This window comes from Vombatus ursinus, unplaced genomic scaffold (genome assembly GCF_900497805.2).
Source record: "Vombatus ursinus unplaced genomic scaffold, bare-nosed wombat genome assembly UNPS02014799.1, whole genome shotgun sequence".
Lineage (NCBI taxonomy): Eukaryota > Metazoa > Chordata > Mammalia > Diprotodontia > Vombatidae > Vombatus > Vombatus ursinus.
Window position 1 is genome coordinate 9,350,144 of NW_020954577.1, and position 19,932 is coordinate 9,370,075.

Sequence of the window (19,932 nt, forward strand, 5' to 3'; positions counted from 1 at the left end):
GGTTAATACGCTAAAGAATCACAGGACAAAGCATGCCGTAAAGGTTTCTGGCTGAGGCTATCGGGGAAGGCTGGTTGGGGTAGGGGGAGGCAGCGCAGCCATTCTGACTGAAAGAATGGGCAGGAAGGAATTCGTCAAGCGGAGAAGGGGAGGGAGGGCAGGCACCCTGGGCACACACAGGCTGTTTGGGGGACACGGAGGAGTCCAGTTGGGCTGAAATACAGACTGTGAATAACATAAGGCTGGGGACTAGGGCACTGGGGATTGGCCCTAAACTGTGGAGCAAAAGAACCCGAACCTGACTCAGTGGGCTGTATAGTACAGTTGTAGATTCACGAGCAAGGAAGGCCATCCTGGCACTGAGTGTTAACAAAAACCAAATGTAAAAATAAATCAACATGAGCTTAACCCGAGGCCTGACTGGACCCCAGAGACAGCAGCGCTGACTTCATGGAAATTCTACCGGCAGCTTGACTGGGGAGGAAAAGCCCTCATCTTGGGGAGTCCAGCTCCATGCTCAGAGCTTCCTCAGCTATAAAATGGGGATAATGTGCTTTGTAAACCTTAACCTGCTTCTCTAGTAATCACTGCCTGGAGGATCAGCTCCGATCTGGGCATGTCCAAAATCCTTCAGGTGACTAGGAAGACACCACAAGGTTATCGCGGTTGAGGGGTGCCAGGACAGCTTGTGAGGCCTCTACCAAACTCCTGGGGTTTCCCATCTCCCATTGTGATGGCAAGGAGTTTCAGACAGCTGGCTCCTAGGAGACCTCTCTGGGGTAGGCTGGCTCCAGGACTGCCTGCCTGAGGCTTAGTGGGGTGGGGAAGTGCATGGATCAGAAGCCCTGGTGCCCAGTCCTGGGCCTGGCAGCTACAAAATCCCTATGTGGCACTTCAAAAGGATGCCAAACTCAGTTGCTCTTTGCTGGTGAACACCATCATGCACACTATATTCACACAGAACATAGTTGCTAGGCAAAGTTTTTATTTCCACTAAAAAACCAGCCCAATCCAAAAGATACCAACGTACACAGCCATACCATCTCCAGTGCTGGCTGTGGAGCTCTCCAGGTTTAAAAAAGGAGGCATATGAGACTCCCACATTAGACAACTTAGGATGTATTTTATCAAGTGGTAATTGCAGGTCTTTGCCTTCAGTCCTTCACAGGATAAACGGTACAATAGCCCACTCCTCCTGGGCTGAGGACAAAGAGGAGACTCAAATGTGTTCAACAATTCTGCACAGAAGGCTCCCAAGCAGAACCGGAGAAGCCTGGGCCCATTATACACTCGCCATGAGCTCATGGGGCAGGTCACAGCTTCCATTTCTCCCACTATTCATTTATCAGATGGGGATGTTCTTCAGAAGACACAGAGAACAATTAGGATTACAGCAATCACTCTGCTATCAAGATGTAAGTCATCATACAAATGCTGAAAGTCATTCAATTGGCAAAGCCTAGGATTGAAAGTTTTGGGGTTTTTTTTGCAAAATCAAAAGGGATACAAACTTGGGAGAAGGAAAAAATGCCTACTGTTGCCTAGGAATAAAAACTTCTCAGGTTCTATTTTAAACATGCACTTCACACACGTCCCCTTTACCTTGAAGGAAAGTTCTAGGCCTGTTACATTCATTTTGTAAGCTGGCTATCACGTTCTCTTTTGGCTGGAGACCAGGATGCAGCCTCTGAAAGTTCCAGTGCCAAGAGGTGAATGTGTGTGGTTGGGGCCAGGACAAAGCCACCCGGTATCCCGCTAACACTCAGTCAGTCGTCCCATTCACAATGACATTAAGAGAAGCCCCCAGCTCCTAATGGTGATGTGCTGTGATTCTAACTGCCTGGCCTAGGACACGAAAACATAACCAAGGAAAATAAAATACTTCAAAGCCAAAAAAATTCTGTGCGAAGACTGGACATCTTAGTTAACATCACACGTGCCCACTGATCAAATGACCACTGAAAAAGCATGCTCTCTTGTATTGAAAAAGGGTCCTGTTAGATGCTCAGAAGCCCTTCTGGGGGTGGCTTGAGAGGAACCTTTCCTAACGTAAATTTCTTTGCTACAAACTGTTTGAGTTCTTCGGCAGTCAGTTCGTTTTTGGGTGTGAATAAGTGCTCGGCCGAGGCTGTGTCACTGCCCCTGGATGATGGGAGGGTGGACGAGGCACCGCTCTGCCCAAAGCCACCGGCAGACAGTCCAAACGGCGTGGCCCCGGAGCCGGAGCCCGAGGGGCCAAAGGCAGGGCTGCCAGAGGCACCTGCTGTGCCTACTGGAGAGGAAGCAGGAAATCCTGAAAACCCAGCTGATCCAAAGTTAAAAACTTCCAGGCTTTTAAATGAAAAAGATGCTGCCGAGACGGCTGCCGCCTCCCCAAATCCAAAGGAAGTGGGAGCAGAGGTGGTCAGAGTCGAATTAGAAGAAGATGAAGCTGTCAGTGCCGGAGCGGTCGGCATCACTGCAGCCCCAAACACTGACGTGCTGCTGCTAGAAGGGGCAGCACCAAAGGCCGAAGTGGGCTTAAAACTAAAATTCTGAGCGCCGCTACTGCTGCTACTGTTCACTGGGAAACCTGCAATGACAGAAAAAAGAAAAGAAACCTGCTAAGTCCAGAAAATCTGCGGGCCTCCTTGGCTCTCTTCCCGGCTTTCATTTTGGGGAGAGGACCTGACCCTCTGGGGGTCCCGAGGCCAACATTTCCTGAGGGTCACTGGGGGGGCACTTCAACAACTCCAGACTCTGCTTTCTCAGAGAGAACACTGGGATGCTCCCCACCCCCCAGCATTGAAATGATTAAAGTGCTTTGGGAAATCTTAAAGCACCACAGCAGTGGGAGTAATTAGGAGGAAGGGAAAGAGCAGACAAAGGGCTGGGAAGGGGAGAGAGAACAAAGTCCCTTTAAACTGTTAATTAGGTCCAGTGCCACGGCTGGGCATCTTCGCTAGGGAAGGAAGCTCAGCCCGAACAATTCCCAAGGCAGGGGATCTGACCACACCTTGCATGCCTGTGTCCCCAGCTCTGAGCCAGGCTGCGGGTGGGCTTAGGAGCAACAAGGACCACGATCTCATCCCAACACAGACCCACTTGCCACAAAGATGAGGCAAGGGGATGGAGGGGAGACGGGATGCAGAAGATGCGGGGCCTCCCAACCTAAATTGGTCTCACTCCACTTTAAAAAAAAGTATCCCCCCCCCCAAAAAAAAACCGCCAGAGAACAAAACAAACAATAACATTTCCTAAGTTATGTAAACAATTACGCAGAGAGCTGTTGACTGAGCAGTGGGCTTAGGCATCAGTCCACTTCCCTTTATCTGGCTCCTGTAAATAAATACCTAGCACACCTGCTGGGCCATCGGCCACCACTTTTATTACAACTGGCTCCCTGAAGCTCTCTTCCCCAGGAACCCTTACACTTTCTTCACCTCCCCAGCCCACTGACGGAAGCCTGTCACCTGCTGGGGCTGCGTCCCTTCTGTTATCATTCTAACAGACACATCTGGTCCTCTCCCCCAGGGGACCTGCGGGGGCAGCTTTGAACTTTCTGAGGTCAACAGAGTCAGTGTGAGGGGCAGGAGAAAGTATTTTCCTTGCATAAACCCCCCTGCACATGGGAGTTTGCTAGTGCAGCCATTTCAGGAAGATCAGAATCCATCTTTCCCTACACACGGCATTTCAACTCAAACACTTTGGGGGCTTCAGCTCATGTGGGTCTGATCAAATCAGTTCCAAGAGCTGTGGCAACCCCAAACTCTGCTTTCTCAATCACTCCTCCGCTTGTTTGTAAGGCCGGAGCCTGTCAAATCCTATAAACGTTCTTCAGAACGAAGGAGAGGTCTAGTCTGTTGTTCCCTTCATGGCTGTCCGTTGAGCTTGGTGTCTAATGGAGCCAGGATAAAGGGGAGTGGCCTTTGTAAGCTGGGTCTGAAACCATGATGCTAAAACTTCCAACTGCCCTGGAGAGAGGACTTTAAACTTAGGCAGGCGCTTTCCACACGTTACACTGTGTGAGCCTCACCCCAGCCCTGTGAGGAAGGAACCACAGGCAGGATTATCCCCATTTCACAGATGAAGAAATGGAGGCAGACAGGGAGAGCGCCTTGGGCCATGGCATTGTGGTCTCCAAGTCGACCATTCCACTCACTCTGCCACGTTCTCTCCTCAGTGTGAGACATGATGACAAACCTAAGCAGACCCCTCAGGAACTTACCTGTTGAATCAAATGCGGAGGTTTGCTGACTATGCAATCCAAAGGTGGGAGCCACTTGACCCCCTTCGTTCTTCAGTTTAGAAAGCTTAAAGAACAAATGCAAATACAATTTTCAATTGTTCATTTTGAGAAAGACTTTTCCCATGCAACTGCCTAGACAAGACCCCTTCACTTCACTTAAATTCAAATAGAAAAGGGCACATTTCAGTGTCTGCTTCAGACTGAACTACAAATGCACAGACATAATCAGGCACCTCAGGGGCTACGTTATAAACTACTGAGTCATGATTAAAATCCATTTAATTACCAAAAAAAAAAAAAAAAAAACCAAACTCACAGGTTTCATGAGAGGCTAAGTCCAGAAAATCCAAAAAATGGTCTGGCGGACAGACAGCTAGCCTTTGTACCAAAAAGGTCTGAGTTCAAGGCCAGCCTTGGACAGGGGAGGTGGGGGGTGGCCGAGGGAACCTGGACAAGTGGCCCAACCTGAAGCTTCCGGTCTCTTCTTCTTTTGTTACAAAGTTTTCCTTTGGGCCTGTTAATTAGGCTCTGCTTCTTGGTAGAAGAGTTCCTTCCATATTTCTCAGTATCCTTCTTACTATTTTTTTTAACAGTATCATTACATTAATATACCATAATTTATTCAATCACATAATTTCTCCTCTATTAAGATGGTTTTAAAGAAAAAAAAATATGAATGACAGGCTGATAGGTCCTATACAGTCTATATTAAGTGTTATTACAGACAAATGGGTCAATTTGGAACCCTCTTCTACTAATCAGAATCATTTTTTCTTGATTTTGATAAATGACCAAGAATACATGCATTATCAAGCGCGTTCAGTTATAATAGTCGACTGCCATTACAATGAATAGATACTTATAGCTAACCATTTTAAAAACCAATTTCTATACTTCTGAAGTACTGAACTTGAAATACTTGGAATTAATCTAACTTGTTCCAATTCTCAAAAAGTTTAACTAACATTAAAACTGAAAACTTAAGTTTCCTAAGTATTCTTAGGAAAGAAAAAGAGAGAGAGAGAAAGAAAAGATGGATATCTATGAAGCACTCATTGTGTCAAATACTGTGCCAAGCACTGAAGATACAAATATAACAGACAATACGATTATTCTCTAAGATGAGACTAAAAGTTCTGAACCACCAACTTTAAACTCAGAGTGCCTGTCTCAAAAACAAAACAAAAACCCTTTTTTGGACAACATTCATGTAATAATTCCTAATATGCACACTGTTTAGAGGGAAATCCATTCCCCAGCAAGAGAATAAGCCTTCTTCTTCCAAGGGCTGAGCCCCGGGCCTCACCAGTGCTCCTCTGGTTGCTGCACTGATGTTCTTCAGCTCAAGCAGCCTGCTCTTCCACAGATTCACTAATTGCTGGATAGAACTTAACTGAAATGAACACAACGGATAAACATGCTTGTCACTATTGAATAGTTTAGGGATATTTTAAATGCTAAACATTAACAAAGGCAAAATCTCTCTGTTATTTAAAGTACTGTTCGTGTCAAGCCCATTAGGTATAACTTTCTCCAATTACAAAGCTAAACAAAATCGGATCTGCCACTGCAGCTCTGAAAGGGGTTATAAAAAGCATTTTTGGCCCACCCACAAATGTGCATTGACCCTGCACAGATGTACCCATCCTCTTCACCCCTCCCTGTGCTAACAGGCAACAGAAGACAGAAACAAAGTTCATAAAATTTTTAAGGTTACTAAATCTCTCAAGGCCCAGCCTTATTTCTTTGAGGTCTTGGACACATCAGGACGTGTTCATTTGCATAACATATAGAAAGGGCTTCAAGATTTACATCAGTGGGTTTTCTAAGTAATCTAATGATGTTCCAAATTAATAAAGCCATGGTTACCATAATTTTATGTAACTGGTTCATCTAAAAAAGTTTTGTAAGTAAAAGTTAATAAATAAATCAAACTATCCCCAAGAGAAAAAAAAAGATAACTAAAATTCATCAACTTTACAAACAAGCAATAATGAACAGAGGAAATAGTCAGATGCCTGGTCACGATGTCTGAATATAAAGTGAACAGGAAATACACTTACATAGCTTTGTAAGGTGTTGCTGGTTATACAGTTGGAATATTCAAGTCTTAACTCTTCTGGTGAAATATCTGTAAAACCTGCAAGGCGAAATCAATTGGAATCTCAAAAGGGAGAGGATCTGAGTAGAACAATAGGAATTTCTAACAGAGCTAGCCCCCCAAAAGATCTCATTAGTTACTAATCAACTTGAACAGAGGTATAAAAAAGTTGGCAATACAAGGCAATGTTTGTTAAGTATGCTGAACATGCAGGCCCTGTGGCAGATGGAGGACCAGAGAACAAACTGAAAAGGCCTCAGCCTCAAGGAGCTTCTATTAGAAAACCAGGATGGACGATGGTCTGCCCTGGAGAGCGTCCTGCCATCTGCGCAGGAAAATGAGAGAGTGCTGGGTGCAGTGTTGGGAAACCCCGGCTTGAATCCTGGCTTGCACACTTGGTTTCCTGGACCCTCAGTTGGGTGGGGTTTTTTATCAGTAAAATGAAAAGGAAGGATTATGAGATTTCTAAGGTCTCTTTCATGAACCTTCCAGATCATTTAATCCAATCTTCACATTTGTCATGACTTCTTGAAGGAGGAGCAGCCTGGAGAGCAGGTGGGAGCTAGTTAAGACTTGCCTAGGAGGCTATGGGGGGAGCGGCATTAATGAGAAAATCCCTGAAATGTCCGTCTGCCCATAGGATCTCTGCGGGGTGGGGAGGTGAGGGGAGCAGACAGAGGGGAGAAAGTCAGGCAGGAACAAAGGGCCAGGTCAGCAGGAACGAGGTAGTGACCAGCACAGGGGGATGGGGGGATGGGGGGATGGGGGACGCTTCTCGCACTACTGGCCCCGGGCTGGTCTCCCATCCCCATTCTCATCTCTTAGCACAGTTCTGATGCAGTTCTTTCCCTAATCTCCCAGCTCTGCTCCCTGAAGGCGGCTCACTGCCCTTTCGATGTTATTAACGGTGTGCCTACAAAGCCCAACAGGAGACCCCAATAGCAAATCAAAGAATGCAATTGTATAATTCAGATCTTTTCAGCTGATCCTGGTTCTTTAAGCCGACTCCAGGGAGCTGAGCCTAGCTCTTCATTCCCTCCAGCCAAATGATCGAGACATTAAATTGTAGATCTGCTGCTCATAGTGAAGCTGGCAAGTCTACTAGGTTGTAGACTAACAGATACAGGGCTAGAAAGGCCCTTAATGCCAGTCTAGTGTGACCTCCTCATTTTATAGATGAGAAAAATGAGCCCCCAAAAGGGCCTTGTGCCTTGCTAAAAGTCACATGCGCAGAATTTGAACCCAGGGCCTCTGACTCCAAGCCATAACCCTTTTCTCTGTACTCTGCTGCCAACCTGGAGCTCTGGGTGTGGCATTTCTCAGTTTGTGCTCTCTGCCCACCAGCCCAAGAAGTCTTGTCTTTGCTTCCTAAATGAGAAAGACCCTTTGCTAGCTAGTCTCCCCCTAAACATATTTTTCCTTCTGCTAATGCAGTTCCCCTAAGAATCCCTATTTCAATGGTAGAGTGGTCTGAATAGGCATTTACCAAATGCCTGCTCTGTGCCAGGCATTGCATTAAGCAATGGGGATACAAAGGCAAAAGACAAAAGCGCCTGCCCTCAAAGGGCTCCCGGCCTAATGGGGAGACTCAACACGCAAACAGCTACCAAGAAACCAGACAGACCCAGGATACACCAGGGAGTCAACACAGGAGGCTTCTGCACGTAAGGGTTCTGACCTGCATGGAGGCTGGACCAGAGTCAGGAGAGAGGGGGCAGGGAGGTCAAGCCAAAAGCCATGAGGGCCCACACCAAGCTAGCGGCAGAGTCAGAGAAGGGGGCATCGACAGGAAATGCCAACAGACCGGACACAGTAAGTGCTTAATAAATGTTTCTTCTTTCACTCATGCCTGATCTCCCCAGGATAGAGTTTATTAGGATTCACGGTCAACATGTGAAATATCTTTTGGCTCGTGGCACATGAGAGCAGAACCCTCTGCAAGGAGAGGACGTGGTCCAATTGTCCATAATGTAGATGAGCAGACGGTGGTCAGGCAAGAGACTAAGTGGACATATGAGTCAAGGACAGGAAGAGGGTGGCGTTAGCGGATGGTGGGAAGGTAGGACCTGTCCCTAGATGATCTTTGTCAAGTGCTTAGCACAGTCCCTGGCACACAGTAGGTGCTTAATACTTGTTCCCTTCCCCCTTACAGACCGACTGACAGTGGAACAGGTCTTCTTAACCTGCAGTTCACATATTTTTAAAAATTCACATTGTGATATTATCTGCATTTCAATACAATTGGTTTCTTCTGTAAAACTATTTTATATATTCAAAATCCTGACTCTGAGATGAGTCCAGAACACAAACAAGGAGAGGTTGGGAAGGGAGGAGGGAGCTGTTTTCTACTCCTGGTGTGTGAGTCTTTGGGAGGGAAAGGAATAGCTTTCCCCATTTAACTGGGGCAAGTTTAGGAGAACTCGTAGAGAAAGCAGAGCTTACTAGGAGGCCAAATGAGGACGGCCAAGCTCAAAAGAGATGAGGGGAGGGGTTGTGCTCGAGGCTGTTATTGTGGATAACAAGGATGAAAGCACAAGGTTAGGAGACAGGCTGGGGGAGAGATTAGTACCGGGGAGACTTTAGTCATGAACCAGTCCCAAAGAGATGCAGGATCCACATGCTAGGAAAAACAACCCAGGAGGTGGAGCCTTTGAGGGAGAGGCTCCCCACAACCTCAGGGGCCACCGAGGTTGTGAAATGGAGGGCAGACCAGGGCCCTTCCAGCTCCTTGGCAGCAGGGAACAAGGCAAGCGTAGCTGCTGACAGGTCTGCCCTAAAAAAGGGGCCCCGCCTCCAGGACACGCACAGAACCTGGCAAACTCATCCCTCCATAGCCCTGAGCGTCTCACTCCCTTGATCCTGCCTCCCTGCCTCGCTTACCCCGCCTCGGACTTGTCCTGCTTCTGTTCTTACTTGCCTAAGCCCATGGATTGCCTTGGCATGAGCTTCAGGCCTCCTGCTTCGGATGACCCCGCTGGGGCCATGAGGGGCCAACCAGGAGACTTCCCCGGAGAGGGGAGAGCCTCGAGGTGTTACCCTTTGTCTGTCTGAGGCCAGATGGCAGGCAGGCCACCAGCTTCCTAGGCCTAGACTAGGGACTGCAGGGCTGCTTCCTGGGTGCAGGGCCTGGTGAGAACAAGGTCTTCAGGAGCTGGGATGGGGCCCAGTCTTTTTTGATTCTCTCATACTTGGAGGTTTGTAGTCATTAGCACTCTGAGACCCCAGACAAGTGATGGCAACAGCAGAGGCAGCACGGGCCCCAGGTCCCACCTAGCCCACAAGGGGCCACCAAGCACCTTTCCTATCTCCAGGGAGGAGCCAGCTTACCTCCCTTGTTCTTCAAGAGAAGCCACAAAGGCAGTCAAGGCAGCACTCGAGGGCGAAGCGCACTGGAGGGAGCTATCGACTGCACTCACCCGACGGAAGGACCTTTGGCTTGGGACTGAAACGTACCCTCCCCGACACATCAGGGAGTTGGCACAGAGACGGACACAGGGAACTTCCAAATGAGGAAACTCCCTCTCCCAACAGCAAAACTGTCAGAAGCGATCTACAATGTGCACACGTATGGAGAATTCCTGTATTACCTGATATATTTGGCTTTTCTTTCATTGGTGAATAAACAGAGAACGTCCACTGCCCTGAAGACTCCCACACCTCCATGTCTTTTGCTATTCCTTCACTGAGGGGGGAGAAAGCAATAAAACAGACTTCAGAATGCTACACTTCAAAAAAAAACTACTTTGAGAATTACAAGTCCATCTTTAACGACTTCAAACACTGACAAATGGCAATCTATTTAAACACATGTATATATTTTCCAATTTATCTTGCTCTTTAATCTGAATAGTGCTCTTTAAAACACAAAGAAATAAATGTCTTTAGGTGGCTGAGCTGCGACAAGGTCCTCCCTTGTCTTGGGGAAGGTCTGCAGACTGCACCCATCTCCTAGGACTGATGGAAACACTCAGCCTTCAGAGAAAACAGGAGACCTGCTATAGCACAAAAGACCGCAGGAGAGAAATTTTCTGACCTTAACAACACGTGCATTGACAAAAACAGTAACACACATCTTTCACTCGGTCCCCTGCAGGTCACACTTTCAGCAGCTGCTGCCTCCCTAGCCTGTCCCCATTCTGGCCGTGCTCGGACCTCATGGCTATTGTGATCAACAATGCGCAGAACACCCTCCTGATTTCAGACAGGAAATTATTATTCAACAGGCAGGGCACGGAGTGTTTGGGCTAATCAAGACATTCTAGTTACCATATATTCACTATACATCGATGAAATACATTTCAAAAGAATTACAATGTAACAAAAGAAGCAATCCTGAACTTCTCTTTCCCCACGAATTTAGCTACTGTGCCTCAGTTACTGTCAAGAACACTATTACACTGGGAAAATGTTAATGCAATAGTTCACAGAAATGGGAAAAAATTAAAGCTAAGTAACAGGTTACTGTACTGAATTTTGGATTTTATTCACACCTAACAAAGTGTGAAAAGGGGTTATTTTTCAATTATACACTGGGCTCAAAATGACCACTAGAAGGCTGCTGGGGCTGGTTACTAGGCTTTCTGGTTGGGTTCTAGAGAGGAAAAGAGGCTGTAAGAAAACAGCTGGCTTGTTTAAGCCCCTCAATGGGGTGGGATGCTAGTCTGAAGGAAGTCAGCTCCTAAATCCCAGCATCAGTGAGCAACTTCAAAGCCATTTCATCACTGATCACATAAAATTCTGCTCCTCAAAAATGTCTTCAATCTATTTCACAGGAAAGAAGCAAGTTATGCATTTCATTACTTTGAATAGGACTGAAAAACAAGCAACAAAGGAAGTGATCACAGGTCCAGAAGTCTAAAATAGTACTTTTCAGTTTCTTAACACACTGAAGCACATATGCAAGTAATTATAAATTTTAACAGTAGTATCTATAAAAATAAACATAACTAGGTTCAAGCATGGGGACAGAGCACTGGGTCTGGAGTCAGGAGGACCTGAGTTCAAATCCAGCTTCCGATACTTCCTAGCTGTGTGGCCCTGGGCAAGTTACTTTACTGTTTGCCTCAGTTTCCTCATCTGTCAAATGAGCAGGAGAAGGAAATGACAAACACTCTGATATCTTTGTCGAAAAAACTCCAAATGGGGGTCATAGAGAGTTGGACACAACTGACCACCACCACCAAAAGTTTCAACCATCAATGACGCTTTAAAAATAAAGCACTGTGGGGTATGGGAAGCACTTGAGTCAAATGCTCAGAGACTAAGTCTGAAGCCCTGGGTTCTGGTGTGGCCTCAGGCAAACTGTAGTCCCCCCACTGAGACTGACTAAGGTTGTGCTAGAGGTCAAGTCAGAGTCCATGTGAAAGCTGTGCATGAGACAGCAAGCACTGCAGAGACATGAGCTATCATTACACAAATGTAAAGAAAGGATTATCACTATGAACAGTCAATTTCCCAAAGCCACTTACATCAGTTTATCCTCGTCATCTTTCTGCCCATCCACTTGGTTAGAGCTCAGTGTAGAGAATCTATTCTGAGAAAACCCCACATTTCTGCTTCCACTACTTGATGCCCCTGAGTCAAAGGACCCAAAGGATGTCTTCCCTGGATCTCTGCTGCCCCCCCAAGCTGTGGATTTGGAGAAATTAGATGGCTGGATGACATTAGAATATCTCTGAGAACTGTTGCTCCATCCCCCTCTGCTACAACCTAAAATAAAAAATAAAACCTGAATATTACTTTATTGGTCATTCCTTTTTATTAAAAGAATCTTTACATTCCTTACATAAACAGAACTACACACTGTGTTTTATCTAATTGCATCTTTAAGAACATTAGAGAATATGGAAGGATTCAACAAGCATAACATTTCCAGTTTAGTTTTAAAAATGACAGTGGCAAATTTTATCATTTGCAGAATCAATGATGGTATAACTGATTTAAGCATAATATCAATTAAGCAAATAATAGCAAAACTCCATTTTTATTAAACAGAATTGAAAGTACTATATTTTCACAGTAAAATAACACATTATTAAGGCTGGGCTGACATACACCTAACAATTTAAAAACTGTTCCCCAGAGAAGCGTGCATAGTCCACAGCTAAAACTAAAAAGCAACCAGTTTCTTACATTAGTGTCCTAGGCAGGGGATGCCTCCGCCCCTAAACGTGATGTGCTTGAGTCTTTTAACTTTTAATATAGGGACAATGACATTTTTTCCCTGCTGGTTTTCAGAGAAATTATAGGTATAAATTAGTGTTAGTAGAGTACTTCAAATCCTTCCAATATCAGCAACTGTTAATTGTTAATGTTAAGGTATAGTTACTATAAACCAATAGTTGACTCTCAGAGACAAGATGGATGATCACGACCCGTGGACTGCAATTTTTCCTTGGTACTGTCCATACGGTATTTTTTTTTTCTCATTAGTTCACTCATCTCATTTATACCAAAATTCCCTAGCTGAGGCTGAAGAATCTGCAGGTAAGAGTCATTCTTTTTCCCTGACTGAATTCCTAGAGATCAGATTTTTTTTTTTTAAGAAATGAAGTGATGGTGGAAAAACTCAACCACTAAATTTCATACCTTAACTCTAAACAACTTATTAAAGAGCAAAGGAAAAGGGGTTGCTGGAAGGCATCTCCCAATAGAGTTGAAGGGAAATTTTTCTTTTTCTTTCACTTCCAATCCTCTGGGATGACAAAAAGCCTCTAAAAGGCTCTCTCCCCTGACGTGGACAATTGTGCACCCTTTACACACTACTCTTGGCTCTCTACCCGACGGTGGTCTGGGACGCAAACATCTTGTGCATCTTCAGCCCAAGGTTTCTCTACATCCTTTCTCATGGACTCATCCTGATGGGGGGGGGGGCAGGTCCCCTCCCCCAGCTGCCACAATCTTCGGCCCGGCTGCGGGGCTGGGGGAGGGGTTAAGCCTCATCCGGCTCCCCCAGGGGCACAAGGGGGGGGCCTTCTGGCCTTGGGATCATGTGACCCTCCTTAACTTCTGTGAAATGGGAACGATCACGGCGCCCACCTCGCCAGGCTGACTTACGGAGGGCCCTTACGTCACCCAGTTCCCATCGGGCAGGGGAGGAAACTGAGGCCCGGGCAAGTCACGTGACTTCGCCGCGGGCTGCGGGGGATTCCCTTCTCACTACACGACGGGCGGGGTCTAGGGAGCATGAATTAGGCGCCTCCTGTGTGCCGGGAAATGCTTGACACGGGCAGGGGCCGCCTCCGGGCCTTCCCCCCGCCCCCTCGGCCCGGCTCGGCGCCCAGCACACAGCAGGGGCTTCGTAAACGCCGGCCCGAGGCCCGCGGGCCTGCCCTGGGACCCGGCCGGGGTCCCCGGGGTCACCGTACCGGAGGGCGCCGCCGGGTACTGCTGCGGGGGAGGAGGCCGCCCCCCGCCGCCGTCGCCCCAGCCGTGCGGGTGCTCGTTCCAGCAGCGCTCCCCGAAGCGGCAGCGGCCTTGCAGGAAGAAGTGGCAGATGGTCATGGCGGCGGCGAGGCCTGCGGCTCGGTGCGCCCGCTGCGGCCTCGCGGGCCTCCCGGGCCTCCCGCTACTCCTCCTACTCCGGGGCCGCGAGGAGCGCGGCCTCAGCGAGCGTCATCTTCCTGCGCCCGCACGCGCGCGGCCGGAGGCGGTGCTTAGCTCCGCACACCCAATAGGAGGCGAGCCCCGGGCGGCGCAGCGATGACGTCACTGAACGCGTCGCCTCCATGCTGGACTCCCGAAGTGGACCGTTAACCCGGAGGCCTTTGCCTCAGAGAACGCATGCGCGGCTAACGGCCGCGCGCGGCCACGAGACTCATGCTCAATTAGAGGCGCGCTCCCGTGCGGTCCTACAGCTTGTGAGCCCGCATTCCACACTATGCAGCCCACTCCTCCACCTCCTGCACCGCCCATTGTACAGAGTAGTAAAACCGAGGCCCCCACAGCAGGGACCTTCTGAAGCCCAGCGTTTCAAATCCCCTCCTTTTACAGAAAGGGAAAATGAGGCCCGGGAGGGTCATGCTCCCCGTACAAGGTCATCCCTCCTCTGGAGATTTTAAAGAATTTAGTTTGGATGAAGAAAGTTCAGAATTTCAGTCATAGTCAAGTCGGGATTCTGGGCAGACGTGGGGTCCCTGACCCCTGACTTCATTTCCTGGAACAATTTGACTAAGGAGACCTCAGATGGCAAGATGGCGCCTACTCCCCCTAGGCCACACTAAGGCTTTATTGGCCCCACACTGCTGTCTGTAGGGGACAATGGAGAAGGCCGCTTGAGGGGGTCAAAGGGACCCCAGACTTTGTCAATGGTTGGGCACGTTGGTCCCCCTACCATGGGGGGCTGGACTGGACGCATCCCTCCCAGCCCTGGTCCGTCACCCTGCACCCATCTCATGGTTCTGCTCAAGGCCTAGCTTCAACTAAAGGGCCCAGGGTCAGGCTGTTGGCTCAGCAGGCCCGGGAGGTGTTCATATTATCCTCAATTCCCACATGAGGAAACCAGAATGCTCGATGGGAGTTAATCACCGTAAAACACTGAACTCCAGCGCTCCTTCAGTCAGACTGAACCTCAGAGTTCACCCATCCCACAATGAGGGAGGGAGAGCTTCATAAAGCACCGATTTCGTCCTCAGGCCTTTTCCCTACACTTATTAGCTATACAATTCCCAGGAAAATCACTTCTCCAGGCTTAGTTTCATGATCTATAAAACAGAGATATGATTTGCAATTCGCATCACACAAGATGCTTGTGAAGAAATAGCTTTTGTAAAATTTCAAATGCTATCATGAATGTACATTGTAAGTTTGCTTACAAACTGGCAAATGAGGCTGTCTGAGGAGGTTTACTTCCCTCTTCCTCCTTTTCCCAGTCTGTCCAGGTCTAGAAGTTGTGTTGGTAAAAAGCATGAGGCCCAAATTCCAAAGATAAATCTGATATGCAGTTCCTACCGATTAAACAACCCACGTCAAGGGAATATTTTAATACCCCAGATCATTAATGACCGTGAAAAAACAGCATTATTTTTCACTTCTTATCAGAACCATATTTTATGGCTCAAATTTTTTTCACCAAGCCGTTTCAAGTTGGGTTCATGACAGTTACGTTGGTGATCCTTGTCTTAGGGTGGCAATAATTTTCAACACATTACACTTTCATGTTTACATGACCATGACAACTCAAGTCATGAATTCTGGTTCACTGAAACATTTAATCATGAAGTGACAGATGTCCCCTTTAAAAAATAAGAGCTCAAAAAAATTAATAAAGGTTCGATTTATCTGCACTGCAGGGCACACAACTTTAAAAGAAAGGATGCAGTGAAAAAAAAAGGTACTGGCCTGTCTGGGTTAGGGACATCATTCTTGTCATTAGCAATTTCTTGGAAGAGTTCCAAGCATAGTAAAGGAAGTAAATAGACCAATTCTGAACTACTTCCATACCTGTGACTGATACACAAAAAAAGAGAAGAAAATTTTACTTTATGCTACCCCTACTCATAAACAAACCATAACAATGAACTAGACTTCATGCACTTTACCCAGGTGGATTTAAAAAACAACACTAGTATGTTTAAAAAAAAAGTTATCTACCAGATCATTCTGCACTGGATCATATTAATATGTATCTGATATGGCAAATGGATAGCCTACTGAAGAAGACACAGATTTTAAGAATGTAACAATGAAAAATTCTACAGTATGGATATGTTCGTTGACTATACTGTTCTTTTTTTTTTTCTTTTTAATGTCTGAAATTAGGAATTTAGAATAGTATCAGCATCACTGAATACAACCAAAATCAAAATACAAACGTATTTTACAAACTTAAGAAACAAATACTAATTGAACACAATCTTTTCTAGACGAGGCAAAATCGAGCCCAGCCTACCTTAAGTTAAACAAGGATATTAATTATTTCAGCTATGAATACTGATGACCGATGGCTTACATGATTCCCTAAAGACAGATTATCAGTAACTAATTGTTACTGGGAAGAGCTTCACGGAAAGGATTCCTAAAGATCTGATTGGCCATGTAGTGGCGGATATGGAAAAGACATCATCTTGAAAGCTGAAATATGGAAAAGACATTAAGTCCTGAAGGTTGACATTTTACAAACAGTTTCAGAGAACACTGGGCAGAGCACATCTTAGGTGAACTCTGTCCTCTAAGAAGAGATCAATAACGGTTTAATGAAGTGCAAAGCTTAACAACTGATGCGCACAGTACAATTATTAATGTTATCCTTGGCAAACGAGAAGTGTGTTTTACACAGCCTCGTCCTGGGGCTTAATGGAATATTTTACTGAAAGTGCAGATGGCAAGGCAGAGACTTCTTTTAACCTATGAGTGCTGCCATTAGGTATTTTAGCGATAAAGCAAAGACCCTAAGCTTCAGATTTTGAGTTTACATCCTAGCAGGGTAATACAAAAGGAATTAAAATGATCTGTACTCACCGAAGAGCTGGACAAACATTATTTGGATTTCCGTTTGCGACGTGTGTTATGTGTGTGCACCATACCTAAGTTTGGACTAAATGTACTTGCCAGCTTTTAGGATGGAATATATTTGGCACCGACAAATGAACTAACTGTATTTCCTTAATATTTGAGTTAATATCCAAGTATAAGTAAAAACCAAGTTGTTCCATCAAATCCCCTTGGCCTTGCCTCAACTGCTGCTATGATCTTAGCAGAAACTGCAAATTACAGCAGGCAGCACAGTGCCTTCAATGAGAGCTGAGTTATCTGCATCTTCCTAGTGATCTAATCTCACAACCCTATGATCACATCTGGCCCTGAAAAGCTGCAAGGCCAAACATACTTGGTCAGCAACTTCTATTTTCATTGAATACTTACAATTTTGCAAGTTATCCTTGCTAGATTGTGAAGGAAGAAAACCCACATAAAACAACATTTTATAGGGATTTTACTTCAATTACAAATTTCAGTTTAAAAAAATGTAACAAAAATGTCAGATGGAAGCACAGGGTGCCATTGTTTTCAGAGACTCAGAAAATATCTCGTCCATAGGAACGATTCATGTTTCAAGGGTTTCTTCATTTGCTCCACAGGTATCGACAACACAAATTAAACAGCTCGTTACTGGAAAAGCTCGGACTTTCGAATTGGCGACCCACTTGTCTGTTTCAGTATTATATTCAAGGATGTGTCCTAAACGACCCACGCCCTGAAAGCCAGCCAAGACATAAACGATGGCACCAACAGCTGCACATTTCACGGTTACGCCCTTCCATGGCATTGGTGACACCATCTTCCATTCATTCAGCTTAATATCATAATATTCCACATTGTCCAGACCACCTTTGAAAGATGGAAACAAGAAATTACTATATCTGATCACAATACGTAATTCCAATTTCATAAATATTTCTTCTAAGTCCTCTAAACGCTGAATACCTTTATAAAGACATAACTTTTCTTGGGTTAGAAACATAAAAATATTTGCTAGAGCTTTTTAAAACGAAAAGACAGGTGGCCTTTAGGGCAGAATCAGATAGCTGGATGAAGGAAAATAATCAGTGGAATTTTATTATTGTCCAACTCTCGATAACAAGTATGCAAGACTCCTAATTTCTTTTACTTCCTCCTGGCTTGCCTTTCAAACAGTCTACCAAACAATAAAACAGTAGTCAGGAGAAGGGAGGGAGAAGCTGCTTCTTGAGTCAAATTTGGCGAATGGTTAAAGTGATGGACTAAGACAAATTTTCTTGATCATCTACTGATTCGCTTATCCATGATCCTCCTGTGGGAACGCTTCACGATAATGGTGGACTGCCTTGTAGGACTAGGATTAGCAGGAGAAACAATGCCTATCGCCAAGTGCCTTAACTGTATTAATTATATCAGATTTTGTAAACTGTTTCTCCAAGGTGGTGTGCAATGGTGGGCAAAAAACTTGATCAGAAATGTAGGGTTGTATACATGAAGGACGAGGTGGTGATAGCGTGGAGCTGTAAGCAGTATATAACCTATGGACAGCTTACATGCTCCACTGGTACCCTCCCAACGTCAAGAGAAAATAAGAAAGGCTCCTAGCTCGTTGAGTGGACCATCTATTGTGAACTTATGGGAAGGCATGGATGAGAGCTGCACAAGACTGGAAGACTGTGTCACTAGAGGCAATAACGGACAGCATCAATAACATTGAACCACTGGAGTACTCCAGTGGGTATTGCCCACTTTTTCTTCCCGGGGAAACTGATATAAAATGATCACCTTCAGAAGTTCAGTGGTCGTGCCCTGTAGGCCTGCCCTCCACGAGGAGACGTTTTAAAGAGCAAGGTTGCCAGCTGGGAGGAAGGAAACACGCACGAAGGAGGTATGGCCTACAAAGTAGGAACCCATGACTGTTGGGCACAAGGTAGATGGAATTTGGGCCGAGGTCATGACAATCCCTTCCTCTCAGCATTAATCCCTACCCAAGTTTCCCAGGACTTCTTTCCTCCATTAACTTTAAAGTCGAGTCATTCTATTTTGCAAGCTGCCCCTTTTTCATGATTCTCCCACATGGGATACCGCAGGTTTAGCCCAGATTCAGTGAGCCTTTGCAACGGAAATATTTTACCCAAGTTTTCACTTTGAAAACCTACTACGTGTCACACAATGATCTATGAATTCTATCTATGCTTTGTAAAGAATCATAACCCAAACTTCATGCTTGTAGATTAGAGAGACTCTTGGGTACTCTGAAATGAGGGAAGACTGTGGGCAGAACAGCCATTCCTGGGCAGCACTGAGGAGTGAGCAAGCGAGATACCTAAGCCGTTCTGACCGCCCACAGCAAATATCTTGTCTTTCACAAACACCAGCCCATGATTCTTCCTGGCTTCAATCATTGGACATAGCTCAGTCCACCTAAGAAAAGAAAAGAAACAGACTTCTGAGTGTTTGGATCAGAGGAAGAAAAAAGGATTTTTACTCTCATCTATGAGTTATCTATAAAAGCTCATCAATTACTCTTTGCCGGTAACGATATGAAACTGTGTTTGTGCTCGAACACACATATGCACACAACTGTGCTAAATTATCTTTGGGTCTTAGGCTGAAGTTCTGCTGTCCCCACGGTTCCCAACATGCTTTGTGGTGGCGGGCGCTATCATAGCTGACAAAGGCTGACCTATGTCTTGGCCATAGCTGACCTTGTAGTCACATATAGATGTAGACCTACTTGAAGAAAATCCAACACATGAAATAAACAAAAATACAAATTCACAAAGCAAATAGAGTAGGACATGATTACTCATTATTATAAAAGGACTTCTTGCTTCAGAAAAGATTTGCTAGAAGATTCTTTCCACGTGATACAGCCCTTTTTGTAGGGTTCAAAGTCCTTTCCCAGCCATTACCACATTTGGTTCTGGTGAGGTAAGTAGGGCCGGACCCCCATAGCACTGGCTACGGAGTCATAAGAACTGTCATTTAAATCCATGCTCAGACACAAATCTGATGCGTGACGGACAGTAGGCAACTGCTCACGGAAGTTCTCTGAACCTCAGTTTCCTCACCTGTAAAATGGGGATAAAAATAACCGTACTACCTTCCTTGTAGGATTGTTATAATGAAAGCATCTTGTAAAAGT

At 45.8% G+C, this 19,932-nt stretch overlaps 2 protein-coding genes across 2 annotated transcripts in view; both read right to left on the reverse strand.

Annotated features, from left to right (window-relative positions):
- Window positions 1-965: 965 nt before the first annotated feature.
- LOC114050635 (nucleoporin-like protein 2) lies at window positions 966-13,838 on the reverse strand. The gene is made up of 7 exons (XM_027872472.1): window positions 13,697-13,838; window positions 11,798-12,038; window positions 9,917-10,011; window positions 6,292-6,368; window positions 5,535-5,621; window positions 4,208-4,292; window positions 966-2,572 (listed from the first exon to the last, which is right to left on the reverse strand). The coding sequence occupies exons 1-7, from the start codon at window positions 13,830-13,832 to the stop codon at window positions 1,998-2,000; spliced, it is 1,296 nt and encodes a 431-aa protein (XP_027728273.1). The 5' UTR covers window positions 13,833-13,838; the 3' UTR covers window positions 966-1,997.
- Window positions 13,839-17,242: 3,404 nt separating this feature from the next.
- The window catches only part of LOC114050689 (kelch-like protein 7), a 55,684-nt gene continuing 52,994 nt past the window's right edge, over window positions 17,243-19,932 (reverse strand). Inside the window, exons 10-11 of the mRNA XM_027872551.1 lie at window positions 19,111-19,208; window positions 17,243-17,654 (exon numbers count right to left, since the gene is read on the reverse strand). Coding sequence (XP_027728352.1) covers window positions 17,371-17,654; window positions 19,111-19,208 — 382 coding nt within the window. The 3' untranslated portion in view covers window positions 17,243-17,370. The remainder of the gene's footprint in view (window positions 17,655-19,110; window positions 19,209-19,932) is intronic.